The sequence below is a fragment of the Clarias gariepinus genome, chromosome 21 (assembly GCF_024256425.1).
Source record: "Clarias gariepinus isolate MV-2021 ecotype Netherlands chromosome 21, CGAR_prim_01v2, whole genome shotgun sequence".
Lineage (NCBI taxonomy): Eukaryota > Metazoa > Chordata > Actinopteri > Siluriformes > Clariidae > Clarias > Clarias gariepinus.
This window is the reverse complement of record NC_071120.1, coordinates 22,586,367-22,604,688: the sequence shown is the minus strand read 5'-3', so window position 1 is coordinate 22,604,688 and position 18,322 is coordinate 22,586,367. Positions and strand designations below refer to the sequence as shown.

The 18,322-nt window shown below is 37.5% G+C and overlaps 1 protein-coding gene across 1 annotated transcript; it reads left to right on the top strand.

Moving 5' to 3' along the window:
* Positions 1–76: 76 nt before the first annotated feature.
* Positions 77–15,816, top strand: traf2a (Tnf receptor-associated factor 2a). The gene is made up of 12 exons (XM_053480392.1): positions 77–789; positions 1,185–1,404; positions 1,816–1,894; positions 3,894–3,992; positions 8,067–8,228; positions 8,368–8,442; positions 8,548–8,622; positions 10,234–10,755; positions 11,422–11,599; positions 11,711–11,859; positions 12,234–13,140; positions 14,262–15,816. The coding sequence occupies exons 2-11, from the start codon at positions 1,217–1,219 to the stop codon at positions 12,450–12,452; spliced, it is 1,746 nt and encodes a 581-aa protein (XP_053336367.1). The 5' UTR covers positions 77–789; positions 1,185–1,216; the 3' UTR covers positions 12,453–13,140; positions 14,262–15,816.
* The last annotated feature ends 2,506 nt before the right edge of the window (positions 15,817–18,322 follow it).

Sequence of the window (18,322 nt, the reverse complement as noted above, 5' to 3'; positions counted from 1 at the left end):
TTGTTTAATGTAAACAAACACCTGCACCAATATATATATATATATATATATATATATATATATATATATAAATTAGAAAATCTAAACTAAGTATTTTACTGAGATTAGTTACTATTTTTCACTGCTGAAATAACAGCGCTGAAGTGGTCTAAGTGAATTTCAACACGCTGGAGTTGTTTTAAGACTAAACTTAATCTTTATCAATTTTTTTTTTTCAAGCTTGGTATACATGTTCGTGGGCTTAAATCTTAAAGAATAATATCTCTGATTTTATTACAGCTGCATTAACCTTTTAAACAGTTTTTACAAACTTTTTTTCCCGTCAGTGGTGGCTACTTCAGGAAGGGTTTCCTTCCACAGAAGGTTCGACTAATTGGTGTTCTTAAATGGCCCATAGTGAATAAGCGTCTGTGTGTGTGTGAGACCGGTGATGTTTTGGCACCTAATTCAGGGTGTATCTCCTGGGATAGGCTCCAGGCTCTGAAGTAGTGCTAACTGAATCAGATTCAATTCTAATGAATAGACTTTAATGATTCACTCTGCATTCACTCGATTCCTCAAGGACCGCGCTTTACTCTAAAATCGTCGAATCAAAGAACCGACTCTTTTATCCCTGAATCGACTCCGGTTCCAGAGAGAGAGAGAGAAAGCACATTGCGTACTTTTTATTTACCAGACTGAAGATTAGAAATACAGCTGTATTGGATGAAATTGAGAAAAAGTGATGTAGCTATGGTGGTTTGGAGAAGGTTAGACTTCGTCGCTGAGAATTTACTGGAACGTATAATGGTAAGTGTTTGTTTGTTTTATTTTCTTCTAAATGTTGATTAAAACAATCATATTAAAACAATCATAGTAAACATAAAATAGGATAGATACTGTTTAAAGGAATAACTTAGGTATAATAATAATAATAATAATAATAAAATATAATAAGTCACACAAAAGTAATGTTGAAGTTATTTAGCTTAGCGTTATTTGTTAATCTGGGGAGGGTCCTGGTGAGTAACCTTGGTTACAAAACCCGAGCACGTGAACACCCTGTGATGATGTGATGTGTAAAAGGGTAATAATGACTAAGCGTTAGGTTTATTAACTAATGCACATTTGTTAGAGATAGCTCATGCTGTTTTTGCTTTTCGCTTTCCCCCCCTTTTTTTAACCCAATGCTCGGTTTCATTTAGGCAGGTCACATGCTCGCTCGGGAATAATAATAATGGCTGCACAGGAACCGTCCCCTCCGTCTTCTCTGGAAGGCAACAAGCCGGGCTTCCCGAGGAAAATCCTGGCCAACAAGCTGGAAGAAAAGCATCTGTGCAACATCTGTCAGAAGATCCTGCGGAGGCCGTTCCAGGCGCAGTGCGGACACCGCTTCTGTTCCTACTGCTTCAACAAAACAGTGAGGTGGGGAAAACGCGCGTTCAGTCCCGTGTAGCAAATGCTAACGACAAGGCACAATAAAGCTCACACCTCATCTTACAATTCAATAACACCACCACCTGACACTCACTGTAAATACCTCACACACACTGCTGGATCATTTATCTCACGTTTTGTTCGCATGCCAGTCAGTGAAACGCGTTTTTTCGAGGCAAGACGAACAAAAGAAAGAAAGGCTTGCTAGCACAGTTAGCTCCGTTTTCCTTTCTGTTCCAGGCATTGTGCAGTTGCTCGCTGTTGTTGCCAGGCACATTAGCTCAGCACTGATACCCAGACTCAGCCCTTTATTCAAGCAGAAACATCACATATCCACAACATTTTATATCTTTAGTTAAAAATGTATTTCGCCCTCATTTTTCTTCCTCCCATTTCCAGTTCTGGTCCCCAGAAATGCAGTGCCTGTATTAAAGAAGATATCTTTGAGGAGCCAACGTCAATCCTGAAACAGGGCTGTGTGAGTTAGCACTCTGCAATTATACACACACAAAAACAAATATTCTTATTTAAATTACTGACTGCAACACAGAGAATCTTTATAGTCATACACACTAACAGTCAATATCTTTTTACAAAACTAATATAAAGAGTTCTTGACTCTCTCTCTTTATGTGTATGTGTGTGTGTGTGTGTGAGAGAGATCCATGTTAAAATAAAATAAAAATCAAGATAAATACATGCTTGTTAAATTTGGCCAGCTCTTCTTCTTTAAATTATTATTGTTAAATTATTATTATTATTACAAGATTACTGCTATTACTACTGATAATAATAACAGTTAAAAGATCAAGAATAAATGTTATTAAATAAGTGTGGAGTTCCACAATTTTTAGCCATTTCTAAAATCTATAATGACCTTTTTGGGAAAAAATATATACATAGGGAGACCTACTTAATATTAGGCGGTTGAAATATTGAGTAGGTTGACTTGAGGATAAAAATAATATATGTATATTTATATATATAAAAATAAATACATTTATATATTATATATAATATAATATATTAGATAATATATTAGGCAGGTGGTCATAATGTAATGGCTGATATATATCACAAAGTTTATGCTTATTTCTTTTATACTTTTATCTTAAAGTTTATGCCTAAAGTTTTGTAAAATGTTGAAAATAGCCGTTAATATCTCTGAATCTATTTATTTCATAAACAAACAGAAAACATATAAAGAATTGAATAATTTACCAAATATAATATATCTTAAAATTAAGGCAAATTCATGCACTAATTTTTTTATTGTCTGTAGTAATTCGTAGTGATGATGATGTTAATCACTACATCATCATTAACAACAATAATAAATTAATAATTTATAACCTGTTAGATAAAATTGCTTTGACTTACTAAATCACTGACTTACTCCAGACTTTAATAAAATTATTATTATTATTATTATTATTATTATTAATAATAATAATAATAATAATAATAAGTATTATTATTATAAAGGCATAGTATATTGTTATAGATGATGATAATTATTATTATTATAGTAATAAAGACATGTGTTATGCAGATTATGCTGAAATTTATTGTCTTAGTCTTAGTCAGAAACAGTGATTTTTATTCCTGTGTAATTTATAGAATTAAGTAATTAATTAAATAGGTATTAATCTTATTATAATAAATATTATTTTTATACTCTGATCATTATCCAGTGAGTTCTTGCCATGTGTAGAATTTTTTATTTTTTTTGTAAAGCCTTGCTTGACAAAATGCCAGGAATTTAAAAACTTCATGTCACCATCTTTCAGGAATCTAAACTATAGTGGTTGTGTTTCATTTAAAGGAATACTTTCAGTTTCTTTTTAAGTTGTATTTTCCCCCGTCTCATATCTGGCTTGTCCGATAGTGCACTAGTGATGACCACACATGGGAAATTTGCTGGGTTTCTGAGAAGAAGTTTACTGAAAGTGCATTACTATTGAGTTCTAACAGCAGCTGCTGAGGCAGTTAATGAAAGATTTTTTCGAAAAGCAAAGTACAGTGCTAATATTGGAGTTTCAGTTTTTGATCTTATAAGAGATATCTGTTTAAAGATAATGTCACAGAACATTCAGGAACCATATCCCTATAACTTATGCAAAATATCTCAGGTACAGTGGTGCAGGGTGGTTTATTTCTGTTGTTTGGGTCAGAGTTGTGGGTCAAAGATCCAGTCTGATAACGATGCAGAAGTTAATTTGAACAATAGTTGTAAAAAAACGTTCTTCTTAAGAGTAAACAGGCTTTGTATAGTTGATAGAAATTAGATGCGGAAAAAAGCTAATGTATTCCTTTACCATGATGTCGTCAATCTGACATCTTTACTAGATGTCATTGTCACTGTATTAAAAGTAGAGCCAAACAGACCTACAGGATGAACTGCATGATGAACCAAGCAGTAAAGCTGTACGAAGTTAAGGAGACTTTGTAATAACGATGTGTGCAATATCCTGCAGGCTTTTCCCGACAATGCTGCTAAACGAGAAGTTGAAGCCCTTGAAGCTGTGTGTATTAACGAAGGATGTAACTGGACAGGCACCATCAAAGAATATGAGGTGGGTATTAGTGAAGCAGTAATTGATCTATTATACAAATCTGAGCAAGGAAGTATTAGGTATTTGAAGAAGGGGAATAAATATGTAGGATGATTTTTAGTTATTTAAAAAGTGTCTTTAAAAAAGGAGTGTAAGGACAGCTGATTTGAGATCACACAGCAGAATTGGCATGTGTGGTCCTTAAACATTAAACGCAAATTGCGTGAACGCATATTAGGGGTGTTCAAGCGGAGACTCTTAGCTGCAGTAAAACATTTGAACGGTGCAAACGGTATGTACGTGAACAATGATCCTGACCGAGGTGGTTTGGAGCCCACTGCGTTCCCGTGAACATCGAGCGAGTGCAATGTCGGATGTTCAAAAAACAACGGATAACTTGTCGCCAACTTACGCAAGAGATGGGCAAATTTGCCTGTAGGAACTGCACAAACTAACAGACATTACTTGCACATTACAGGAACTTACCTAGGATTGCCACATCTGTCTCTTGTACAGTCCTGACCTCTAAGCCATTTCCACATGTTTGGGCTGTTAAAAAAGTTCCTGGAAGGCCAGCGTTTCAGATTTGAAACAGTCTGTTCATGGCTCTGGCATACTGAGTAAACATTCTACCTTGATGGTATCCGAATAGGGCTGCAATTAACAATTATTTTAATAATCGATTAATCTGTTAATTATATTTTCAACTAATCAATGAACCGGATAAAAAAAAAAAACACAAAAAAAAGATAAGCATTCATTTCCAACCATTTATTCAAAAACAGAACTAAAATCTTTAGAAAGTGCACAAACATGTTGCTTCTTAAGCTGTAATAATAATAATAAAATACAATAAAATGGACTAACATAAAAAAAAAAAAAATACACATGTATTCTTTACATCTGCCAAATATATACAGTGAAAACTTGGATTACGAGCATAATTCGTTCTGGAAGCGGGCTCGTATTCCGAAACATTCGTGAACCAAATAAAAATTTTCCCACAAGAAATAATGGAAACTCTAATTATTTGTTCCACACCCCCAAAAAAATAAATACATAAAACTAATACAAAATATTAAGTAAAAATAAACTAACCTGCACTTTACCTTTTAAAAACGTAAAAATAAATCCAGACAAATAAGTGTTTTTCGTTTGTGCGTGCAGGCGCTGTGTGTGTGTGAATCTAAAGTAAGCTCCCCTCTTCTCCCCCCGTTTGTCTTATGCAATTACCCTTCCTCCACTTTTTTCACACATGTGCATGTGCAGACAACGTAAACGCTGGTTTATCAAAAAATAAATAAATAAGAAATCTCTAATGAGCGACACACTAACGGAATCACTGCTGTAAAGTAAAAATTAACAAATTAACCTGCACTTTACGTTTGAAAAGAATTGCGACAGAGCAGTGTTTCTGTGTAGAGCAAAAAGAAAGTGTGTGTGTGTGTGTCTGTGAAGGCAAAAGTAGGACGGGTCGGTGTGTATGTGTGTGGCATGGTGGCAAAAAGCAGGCTGAGCCTTGAGCAGAGGGAGAAAATGGATTTTTAATGTCTCTAATGAGACTTGCTTTTGCTTTACACGCACGCTGTACACACACGCGTACAGACACAAAATAAAATGTTTTACGCGCACACACGTGGTCACAGTGTTATAGTAAACAGTACACGCGTGCACAGATGTTGATTATACCAGTAAGACACCCAGCACGGGAGACGATTACCTGATTACGGATTTCTCTGCCTTAGTCATGTAATCAAATTCAAATTGTCACATACACAGTCATACATAGTACGATATGCAGTGAAATGCTTAGACAACTGCTCGTGACCTTAAAATAAAAGACTATGAATAGGGAATAATTATGAAAAAGAAAATGGGTAAATAAAGAATAAAGGTAAATATTATTAAGAAAGAACAAAATAAAATATAAAATTAAAGTAAAATACAGTACAAAATAAACAATATAAGAAAATCTAAAAATATTGAAGAATATGAAAAACAGCTGTACAATGTAGAAATATAGAATTTATGAAATTTTTGTGTGGGAATAAAGTTGAATATAAATGGAAATAAAAATGGAAATGTCCAGGGGCTTTGCAAATGTGCCTGGAAGAGTAATGATTCACATATCCACATATTTAAAGTGTCTTGCGCATCAGTGTAACAGAATGTCCAGGGGGTGTGCAAATATGCTCGAAAGTGATTATTTAAAGTGACTTGTGATAGAGTGATTTAACTAATGTCCATGAATGCGCAGTTGTGCAGTGGCCACTAGTGTAAGTAAATGTTCAGAATGTCTAGAGTGAGTGCAAAAACCATATGTGTGGATGTGCAAAATGGATCAGTGCTGTGTGCTGTACTGATTAAGAGACCCTATCGCCTGCTGTAAGAAGATCTTCCTCAGTCTCTCTGTGTTGGTCTTCAGGGAGCGGAATCGCTGTCCTGACCTAAATAGACAGAACAGTCCATTGCTGGGGTGGCTGAGGTCCTTCACGATCTTCCTTGGCTGCTTTTTGTAGATCAAGTGTAGGTCAGGGAGCTCGGCGCTCAGCTGATCGCACCACCCTCTGTAGAGCATGTCTGTCCTGCATGTTGCTGTTCCCAAACCAGGTTGAGATGTTTCTCGTCAGGACGCTCTCTATGGTGCAGGAGTAAAAGTTCCTGAGCACCTTGTAGAGCAGTCTGAAGTCTCTCAAGCGTCTGAGGTGCTAAAGACGCTGTCAGGCCCTTTCACCACAGTGTTGACCATGACATGTCCTGCATGATGTGAACACAGTGGTATTTGAAGCTGTCCACTCTCTCCACTGTGCGCTCGTTAATGAAGGGGGTCTGGTAATTCCTCTCCTTCTTAGTGCTAAAGTTCACTAACAACTCCTTTGTCTTACTGACGTTTAGAGGGAGGTTGTTCCTCTGGCACCAGTTCTCTAGATTCCTAATCTCCTTCAGGTAGGCCGTCTCATTGTTGTCAGAGATCAGGCCCACCACGACGGTGTTGTCAGCAAACTTAATGATGGTGGTGGAGCTGGTAGTGGCCACACAGTCATACGTGTACAAAGAGTACAGCAGGAGGCTCAGAACACAACCCTAAGGGGCTCCAGTGCTGAGAGTAAGGGAGGCTGAGACATTTCCGCCCATCTTTACTGCCTATGGTCTGCCAGTTAGGAAATTTGAGATCCGCTGGAACAGAGATGAGCTGAGTCCATGTATCTGTCCTTTAACTCTTCTCGTTTTGTTTTTTAAATTATTTTTGCTCCATCCTGTCTATGTGGCACCGTCTATAACTCTGCTAGCATCAGTGCGCGAGACAATGAATCAATTATGAAATTTGTTGCCAACTCTTTTAGTAGCCGATTTTTATCGATTTAATCAATTCTTTGTTGCAGCCCTATATCCAAGCATAAGTGAAACGCTGGGATAAGTGCATTAGTGTAGCTGAAGATTATATAGAGAAATAAAGGTGTTAAATAACCGTGTTCTGTTATTCTGTACAATCACAAGTCTTAATTTGACATGAGCGTCTATTGTGGGTATTTGCGATCATCATGGCTTCAAACAAAATGACACGTGAGACACACATGCCTCCTTTACTTTTACAGTTTTTCAGACACCTGGCGGAAAACGTAGAAAAACCAAGAGTTTTAATGCAGTGTTTGTTAAATTAACTCCTTACCCATTGTTGTGTTGGCAAGGTGGTAATCAGGGCATGATTAAAAAGTCAATAAAAACATTCCCTTTTTGTTTTTGGTGAATGGATAAAATTGTTTATAAGCAGATGAAATTTGATCTTCAATTTTTATTTCCAACCGATTTAGCAACAGTGATATGTGATGTTTTATTTTTTTTTCCCCCCCATCATCTGGTTTACATACGTTAGAACAGTTTCCACAATTCTGTGGTCTCTCGACATCGTGATCAACTTGTTCTCTCCACAATCTTTCCATAATGATGCAACATCACCCATTTTATCCCACTGACATTTTGGAAACTTACTTAACATTTGCACAATATTTGGGTGGAAGGTTCATATGTGTCATAAGGGTGTGTGATCATGTTTTGTTTTTGTTCTATAACATGCTCCCCCCCCCCCCCTTCCAGGCTACCCATGAGGGACAGTGTGATTTTATGATCATCCCATGCCCATCCTGCAAAGAGCTCTTGAGAGCCAACGAACTTGAACGCCACAATGAACGGGAATGCCCTGAGAGAACTTTGAACTGCAAATACTGCAAAGAACCTTTTCATTTTAAAAACATTAAGGTAACCTGTCTTTTTTATTTATTTTTATATCAGGATAAGTGTTAAATGTTAGCATGATTGTGAAACAAATCCAAAAGGTTGATAATATAATAAGGGGTTAAATTTTTTATTTTATTTTATGCTCTGTCCTTATCTTTAGGCCCATGATGAGATTTGTCCAAAATACCCAATGATTTGTGAAGGATGTGCGAAGAAGAAAATTCCCAGAGAGAAGGTAATTAAATGTATTATTATTATTATTATTATGAATATTATAAATAAGCATTACCTGCCAAACTAATATGGCGCTCCTGCTTTTTCTTTCTTATGTCTATGGTAGTATGTGGATCACATTAAGCTGTGTACAAAATTCCGCACCCCATGCAGATTTCACGTCGTTGGCTGCGACATGTCTGTGAGTAATCCTGTATCAACATGCCACATTTTCTACCTAAAAGATTCTATATTTTACTTTATTATTTAAAATAAAATAAAATCTTGTACTCGCATTCCATGTGACAAACTTCACAGTCAGGGAGCCGGGCAGAAAAATTTATAACGATCAAGACTTATTGTAATGTACTTACTTAGGTTCACTTCAATTTTTTTTAAAGACAGACTTGAAAAAACTATCGAACGCTCAAGCTGAAACAACCCGAAGATAATGCAGGTTTATTCCATAAACTCCCTTCTCACTTCTCTTCCGAACACACATAAATGAGGTAGTGCTGAGAACAGCAGTGCTGAGAAGGGGTACCTGTTTATATGAGGTTACGTTAAGGGGACATTTTAAACCCTGACCAATACAAAAAAAATGGAATAGGGATGTATTTTGTTTGTACACACACAACACACACTGGAGACCTATGAGAATGTCTAAAATGACTAAAAAGTGAATTTTACATAATAGGTCCCCTTAAAAAATCTTGACGGTTTCACATCCATACATGGTTAAGAGCAAAACTGCCTGTGATTCTGTGGCAATACAGAATTATGGCCATATGTGTGGAAGGGGGCGGATAGCACTTTCCTGTAAGTGTGCAGTATGAGCTGGCTTCACTTGTCACAAAGGAAGAATGTTAGCCTATAAATAGTGGAACAAGTACATACGTCCTGTACTCGAGTAAGAAGATATTCCAGGTAAAATAATTACTTGAGTAAAAGTAGAAGTTCTTATTTACATTTCTATCTGAGTACAATAGTACTTACTTTTAGATTTACTCAAGTGTCAAAAATGCTGTTTGCATTAGCTAACTTGTAGCCTTTAAATCACCTTTAAGTTTCTTTCTCTCTCTCTCTTTCCCTCCAACTATAACCTGTGACGAACGTATAATTTTTTGGTTTCTGTCCAAATGATGCAATTACAAATAATACTCTGCAGGTGGCGATATTTCCACAGTTTAATATTTTTAAATTAAGATTTCATTTATTTAGGCGAAAAAATGCTGTCCAAATCTACCTGGCCTTATGTAAAAAAAAAAAAAAAGGAACCCCCCAATTCCCCCAAACATACAGCAATCTAAAGAACTTTAGTGTAATTAAAGAATTTTTGTGTAATATTAAAACTAGTTTGATGATCTAAATCACAAATGTGCACAAAAAAGCAGGAAGTGGCAAATACTTTTTCACAGCACTGTGTGTAACACATTGTCATGCAGAAATGTAATGAAGTAGAAAGGACAAGTAATTGTTGCAGGATATAGTGGAGGAAAAGTAAACCGTAAGTACAGGTACATGAAAAGTTTTTTTTTGTTTGTTCAGGAATTCTGGAATAAAAAACCACTAATTACCCGATTTTAAAATTTATGAAAATATTTTTTTAATACAATATGACAACATTAAATATATAATAAAATCAATAAAGTCACTAGATGTTTACTCTGTGTTATTACAGAGATCATATTTTTTCTTTTCCATTTTTGTTGATTTGTAATTAGCAAGAAAATGATCAGGCTGGAATGTTTTAAGTGTGTTTTATTTCTTTTAATACACTATATGAATATATGTCACATTCACTCACTTCCAGGTGGAAAAGGAGAAGATCCACGAGCACGAGCGGGCCTGCTCATACGAGCACCTAAATCTGCTGCTGCACTTTATCATGGGCATCAAGGTGAGCGTTGAGAGCCTGCAGCCGCAGGGCCTGGAGATGGCCAGCCACAAGCTGGAGGAGCTGCAGCAGTCTCTGTGTGAGCTGGAAGTTAAGCTGGGCCAGCTGAGCGCTGGGGCTCCCGTGCAGGGGCCCTGCGTGCCGTGCGCGCCCGCACCTAATCATCCACCTCCTGCACCGCCTGCGCCCACCCTGGCCACCTCATTCACCCCGCTGCCCAGTGCTGTCGGCGCCGCCCTCGAGCTGCAACTACACAGCGAGAAGACCAAAGTGGCGGAGCTGAGCCGTCGCTGCCAGGAGCTCGAGCTGAAGGCCAGTACCTTCGAGAACATTGTGTGTGTGCTGAATCGCGAGATGGAGCGCTCGGCCACCACTATGGAGGCTTACAACCGACAGCACCGGCTCGACCAGGACAAGATCGAGATCCTCAATAACAAGGTAATGAAAGGGTTCAAAAAAAGTTCTGAAAATTATACATCCACAGCAACCAAATTATTAAAATACTAGATATGTCCTCGACTTCGTTCACATGGAATTTAATTGCACACACATAAGCTCAATTTAAAAAATTTACACCACCATCTGTTGAATGAATGAATGTTTGGAATGAGCTAAAGATTTTAAGTGTTATCGTCAAGTGTGTGAAAATATGTAAATTTTGTAAAAACCACATTAAAATTCCTTCAGTAGTTTTTACATGATGCATGCACAAACAGACAAAAATTGCAAAAACAATCTTGATTTGTTCTGTTATTCACTCTTTCGTCCCCTCAGCCTATTTTCTCACAAATATCTTCACTGTACAGACATGACAACTCTCACTCACTCACTCATCGTCTATACCGCTTTATCCTGTATATCCCGGGTTGCGTCCGGCCTGAAGCCCATCCTAGGAGACTTAGGGCACGAGGCAGGGTACACCTTGAACAGGGTGCCAATCCATGACATGCCAACTTTACAGTTTTATTGTATGTTTAGATATGGAATCAAGTCATTTACCATGATCCGTGTCAAAGCTAATGTTCAAACGTACCTGTCTTTTATGACACTTTAGAGTGTAATAATTGTTCACCACTTATACCTGCCTCTGTGATCCGTCTTTAGGTTCGTCAGCTGGAGAGGACAGTGGGGCTGAGGGATCTCTCCATCGTGGAGATGGAGAGCAAGATGAGAGAAATGTCGGCTGCCACTTATGATGGTGTTTTTGTGTGGAAGATTTCAGACTTCGCCAAGAAGAGGCAAGACGCTGTAGCTGGACGGGCCCCTGCCATGTTCTCACCTGGTACCGATACAAAAAGTTCATTGTGTTTGTTTGTTTTTTTTTTTTTTTTACATTTTAACTGTTGTGCTCAGACTGCCAATTGAAATCCATTTCTTTCTATCTCCTGTCTAGCATTTTATACAAGCAAATATGGCTATAAGATGTGTTTGCGCATCTACCTGAACGGGGACGGGACAGGGCGCGGCACTCACTTGTCTCTGTTCTTCGTGGTGATGAGGGGACACAGTGATGCCTTGCTCAAGTGGCCTTTTAATCAAAAGGTATTTCTCACTACATGTGCACCTGACATGTGGCTCAAAGGCGAAATGTGTGCGGGATCAATTAATTAATCTGTTTGGTTTGTGTAATTACAGGATTGATGATGTAACTGCTGGTTCATGGTGTTTTACACCACCTGCTGGTGATTTTATTTTATGTGACAGCATGAAAAGTTTTTTTATTTATTTTTTTCCTAATGGGGTCATTTTGGCTTTGTGTAGCCCATTTAAATGTTAAAGTAAGCCTAATCCTGGGTGTAGACACATGGTTCAACATCTTGTTAATTGATATAAAGCCTTGTCCCTGTAATGAAGCAGCTTTTTTTTTTTTTTGCATAAAGAGAACAAAGCTATAACAATTAACTCCTCTCCTACAGGTCACCCTAATGCTGCTGGACCAGAATAACAGAGAGCACATCATCGACGCATTCAGACCCGACATCTCATCCTCGTCATTCCAGAGACCTGTCAGCGACATGAACATCGCCAGCGGCTGCCCCCTCTTCTGCCCGCTCTCCAAACTTGACTCGAAGAACTCCTACATCCGCGACGACACCATCTTCATCAAGGCCATTGTTGACCTCACTGGCCTTTAGGCTGTATGGCAGCTCTTTGCACTCCTCCAGCCTGCTGCGGTCAATCTTCAGCGCCGTGCCGAGGCCTGAGACCTTTAGCAGATCTCTAACGGGGCGCCTACGCACCCTTGAATGACTCCCATTTCTAGGGCAGTGTTACTTTACATCGCTCTACATTAATGTTGCCAACCCAAATTGTGCCTGGAGTTTGTGCAGTTTTGCTGTAATATAGTTGGAAAGTTCTCTTCTCCTTTCCCATAGCGGGAATAGCTGTCAGCAGTGATTGTAATGTAACTATCGGTGCCTGTCGTGGCACTTCTGCCTTTTCTAGAGATTGAGAGAGGACTTTTACTCACAGGTTAGGAGTCATTTCACCTTCAGGAGCTTTGCCTGTGCTGTGGCCAGTGTTTGGGGCTTGGCTTTTACATTTCGGTGTTTGAACTAATTGCGTGGGGTTTTTCTTTTCTTTGTTTTTTTTTTTTTTTTTTTTTGCATAGACAGACGTGGAGTTTCAATAACAATGAATAATGCTAAAGAATTCTTTTGCTCCTATATAGTTCCTTACTCTCGCTTAATCTACTATCTAACCACTCTGCGTGTACACATCTTCTCTCATCTCTCCTATGTACGTAGTGGTGAACATTGCTTGGATTCCACGAAGTTCGAAAGTGCAAAATTTGAGATTCTTTCGGCCCTGCTTGTGTTTGAGGTATGTGTATGTGCAGGTCTCCAATTTCCTTCCTTACCATTTTTCGGTGTTCTTTGCTGTATTAGTTTGCATGTTGGATCTGTGGAAGATACATTCAAGTTAGCAAAAGAGCAGGTTTGCACCTTGAACCTGAGAAGCGAAGGCAGTTTCATTGTAACTCCCTGTTAGCGGAAAAAAATTCCAACACATTCCGGTGTTAGTTAAACACTCAAATTTTTTGCCTCTCATGCCTCAGTGTAACTCATCATTTCACTTCGAGCAGATAGGATCATCCCGAGAGCAAGGCAGTAAGGCATCTGGGATTTACCTGAACACACTAACTGGCAGCTTTTAGCCTAATCTGAGTGGAGACGTAGACTAGGACAGAAACTCGTGCTTTCTTGTGGCGTGAAAGGGCTGGCGTGTTGAATCGTACTTTGGTGTTTTCTCGTTCTGAGTGTTCTCTTGATGTTGTGCTGCTTTGGGCAAAAAGTGATTAACGGCCCTCCAACTATAACGTACTCTGTTAACTTAACTAGAATTAGCCAAAAGGGACTATTCTTTAGTCACTCCTGTTTTGTCGCTATACTATAAAAGTTCTCTATGGGTTTTACACTTCGTGAACGTACTAGAAACATGTGGTTGTTAAAGGAGCTATGTGTCGTGTTAAGTGGTAATCATAAATCGTTTCAAAAGATTGCAAGCATTAAACAAAAGTCACGAATTTACATTCGTTACCATAGCTCCTGTTGTCCCAGGCCACTTTGTGAAATTTTTACAAACGAAAAAGGATTTGCTCTTAGCATCAACGTTTGTCATTAAACGCCACGGTGCACAAACAGGACAAAAAAATAAATATTGGAAAAATTATCGACTCAGATATTCACACATTTGTACTGTGGATGACCGGGGCTGACTCTGGAAGCAAAGGACTACTAATTATTAATTAGTAATTACAACTGCTAATCCTACCTGTAGCAGCGTTAAGCCATTTTTAAGATCGGAAAGGTTCCATAAAAGATAGCCCGACCTCGTTTTTCTACACGTGATCACCTCAAGAGAAGGGGTAGTAGGGTTTTTAAAAAAAAAATCTTTTATTTTATTCTTTAATTGTTTTAATTATTATTATTTATTTTTTTTAGGAACCACAAAGAGCGTCGCTACACCTATACAGTGCATGACTCTTCCATCCTAAGGGCTTACAGCATACAGTACGTCTTCCATATGAGGTTTCCGCTCTGATCTCTGATCTTTTTCCTAGATGGAGTCTGAGATGCTTTTTATTTATTTATTTTTATTCATTTATGATTTTTCTTTTTTGAAAAAACAACAACAAAAAAACTAAAAAAAAATGATGCCTTCATGCCACCGAAGCACCTAGACCCAGCCTATTTTCAAACCAGTTCCGACAGACATTGAAACCTCTCTGTGCATGAGACGTTTCAATAAAGAAAAAAAAAAGAAAAGACAAACACACATATTGTAAAGTATTGGTTTACTCTGTAGACCAAGATTTTATTTGTATTGCTTTTACTTTATTATCTGTTGAAATGCGGTATACGACGGTTATAAATGTGAATGTGTTATATTGCTTATTTAAGTATAAATAGATATACTATTATACGGTGCACACAGTTGTCCGAGTGTACGCTGTGCATATAACGAATATTAACTATATATCTACTATAGATTCTATTAAGTAATAATATATGTACTATTTCCTGTTGGGATGGTTTAAAAATGTGTTCGGGCGCTTTTTTCATTTTTTTTTTTAAAACACATTTCTTTTTTTCTTTTTTTGGGCTTAAGCAAGTTCTCCACTTTTGTGTCATCTTATGAGGAAACTAGTCTTTTTCAAAATTGTTTTATTTATTTTTTTAAAGTCACTGCAGTATTAATTTAGTAGTTGAGGTTTTCTCCAGCTTGCTCATTTCGGCCCAGTGACATTTCAGACATTTCAGCGCTATTTTTTTTTTTTTAAAGAAATTTGTAAATAGTTGACGTGCCTCTGTAGTATAGGTCATATGATGCATCCTGTCTCTACATGCTTAAGCAACCAGTGCATGCTGCAGATGTGCTGTATTGTGCGTCATATCTTTAAAGCTTTCAGTTATTTACACGAATAGCATATATTACACTTAAAACACTTTGCCTTTACAACTGACAATACTATTATTTGTTTGCAATGCATACATTACAGTTTAGCTTGTGCAATTATACAAGTGACCTTCCTATTGTTTGAGTGAAATCTAGCGTGTTCATCCGGATGATGGGTTGAATTTTATTTTTCAGTCCGACAGCTACTAGGCCTTGCTAGACACTACATTTGCTACATTTGCAGGAATTCGCCTGCAGCCGTTTAAATGTAAATTAACTTCTGATCATATGCTATACTGAAGTGATAGTATTTTCTTATGTTTTTACATTTGAATCAAAGCTCTAAAGTTGTTTCTTAGATTACTTATCTACAACTTGTAATTTGTGTACATTTAATAACTTGTGTTATAATCCTTGTAAGACATCGGTCTTGCAGTGCCATACCCTTTCTAATGCAGTTTCCTTTTGAAAAAAAAAAAAGAAAAAGTGTGAAGGCCTGCGCCTAGCAGTGACGTGTAAGGGTACCGTGATTCTTTTCTCTCTTTATTATGGTTTAACCCCCTGACATCTTCAATAAATGCTTATCTGACCTCACCGTGATGAAGTGTGCTGCCTTGTTTTTTTCCCCTCACCACATGATGGCACTAGCGCGACATGAATTTGCATTGTATTCATTATCCACTTCACTGCTCTAAAGAATAGGCATCACACACACACCCTGCTCTAAAGAACAGGCAAAGGAAAGACGCTCAAATGGCCTATGCAGGGCTGATGGCTTTCACAGAGTTCACTGAAGCATGCTCAATTTACTTTGTTCAGCTTAGCACTTTTCTTCCCGTGAGGTTCTGCTTCCTTTCAAACGGTTTCATATTTTAACCATAAATTTCGCTTAATTCATTTTATAAAACCCTGAAAAAAAAAAACCTTCATGATACTGTCAAAATATATATAAAAATTTTAAATGATGACTTCATAATGGCGACTATGGCTAGGTTCACACTTTCGGCTGAAGTGGCTCAAATCTGATTATTTTGCTTACGTGACTCCGATGTGAATTTTAATTACATTTTTTTTTATGCTAGTGTGAACAGTCCAACCCATCTGATTTTACCATTCTGATTAGGGAGACATTGTCTATGTTCACATTACAAGCCACATTGCTCCATTCTGATTCCTTAGGTCAGATCAGAGTTGCATGTCATGACAGTTTACATTCATAATTACAAGTGACTTTTATTTGACTAATAATTTAATTTGACACGTCTATCCACTGAAACTGCATGTATGTATAAAAAAATACAGTCTTCCTCATGTTATCTAGGTTAAAACACTTCATATTTGACACCTGTGCTGCTCAATCCGTCCTCCATTTGAACAGAAATCAAATTGGAATTTATGTGACTTTTACATCAATACAGAATAACACTCATAACGATTTGTGCTGGGAAAGATGGAGGATGATGGTGAAGGAGGATTTCAGTGGGGGAATAATTAGAGTTAGGGTGAGGTATCGCTGTAGTGCTGTTGCAGCACACTGGATTGACCCTCTGCTTGTGTTTTATTATTATTTTTTTTGTCAAAAAAGTCAGAATTCTGAGGTCAAAGTAAAGAAGTTGACAAATGATAACGCCTTTTTTATGGTGAGTTTGAAAACATCATGTAATATCATTCTTCCTGTTGGTCAGATTAGGAGTAATAAAAGCCATTTAGAATATTGTCAGATCATGCAGGTCAATCTGGATTCGCTCAGTAAATTGGATATGGATCATTTTTGCTAGAAGTATAAAGGTAACTTAAGGCATTTTAAATCTTACTCAAAAATGTATTAATTCATCCTTTTTCTTTATACCACTGCACAACGCCAAAAATTATTTCAAGAAATCTGCTTTCTTTGCCTTTAGTGTCTGCTGACACTTTGTGTCTGACCTCCAATTACACTAATCTTTATCCAGCTCCTCTGTAGACAATATCAGAATGTTTGCCTGTACTGAAAAAAAGCTGAATGTTGTTTGGGCAGATGCTGAAAGGTTTAAATGCCCCTGTAATTCTATGATGTCAGTTACGAGTAAACAGCGTTGTTTATAAAATAATAAAACTATGAAATAACACATATGGAGTTAGGTAATTATGTAACAACAACAACAAGTCAGTTGTTATCTTAGGACACGGAAGTCAGCCCTTCTGGAATAGTTCTTGCAAGAATAGTATTGTGTCAAGTGCATTTGCAAAACCCATAAAGCACCGTGATGAAACTGGCTCTCATGAAGACCTTTTCTGAAAAGCAAGAACAAAACTTACCTCTATTCTAGAGAAGAAGTTCGCTTGGAGTTACTAGCCTCAGAAATCACCAATTAGCAAACAGCACCTTAGATTAGAGCCGCTATGAAGGCATTACAGAGCATAAGTATCAGATATATCTCAACATCAACGGTACAAAAGAGAATAATTGCATATTTTGGACACCCTTAACATTGCTTGACAATGTAGAAAGAGATAAAAATCTACAATGACCGTGGAGTTAGAAAGTGATCCCAAACTTTTAAGCGGTATATATAATGGCAGTGAGTGACATTCACATTACACAAAGTAACAAATCAGTCAACTGTCTCAGAAAAGCATGTTTTAATGAGCCCAAGTTAGAATGAGCACCTTCCTCATTAATAACTGACTCATTTGGTTCCAAAGAAATCAGTAGCATATGTCTGACATCACCTAAGAGAAAACTGAGACAAAATGTCAGCCAAAGTGCAACAATGATGTCATTTCCCAAAGTACATTTCAAAACATTCGAGCACTTATTTATTATACACTGTCTAGTTAATTGAAGACCAGATACCACACACGTTTAACATGAAGCAGGTCATTGTCTGGACTCAGACCCATGCGTTTCTCCCATGGGAATCCTGCTGACGGTTTTCAGGAAGTGGCAACAGACAAAGTTTGACAAGCTTAGGTAGCAGTTTTAAAAGGTGAGAGGTTAAACATTACCTCATGGTGTTTAGGAAAAGAGACTGGGATTCTTCACTCTTTACTGAAAGGTTACTGCATTAGTCAGCTGCTGAAAGTCATCTGTAATGAGTGTTCCAGTCAAACCAGGACGCGTGAT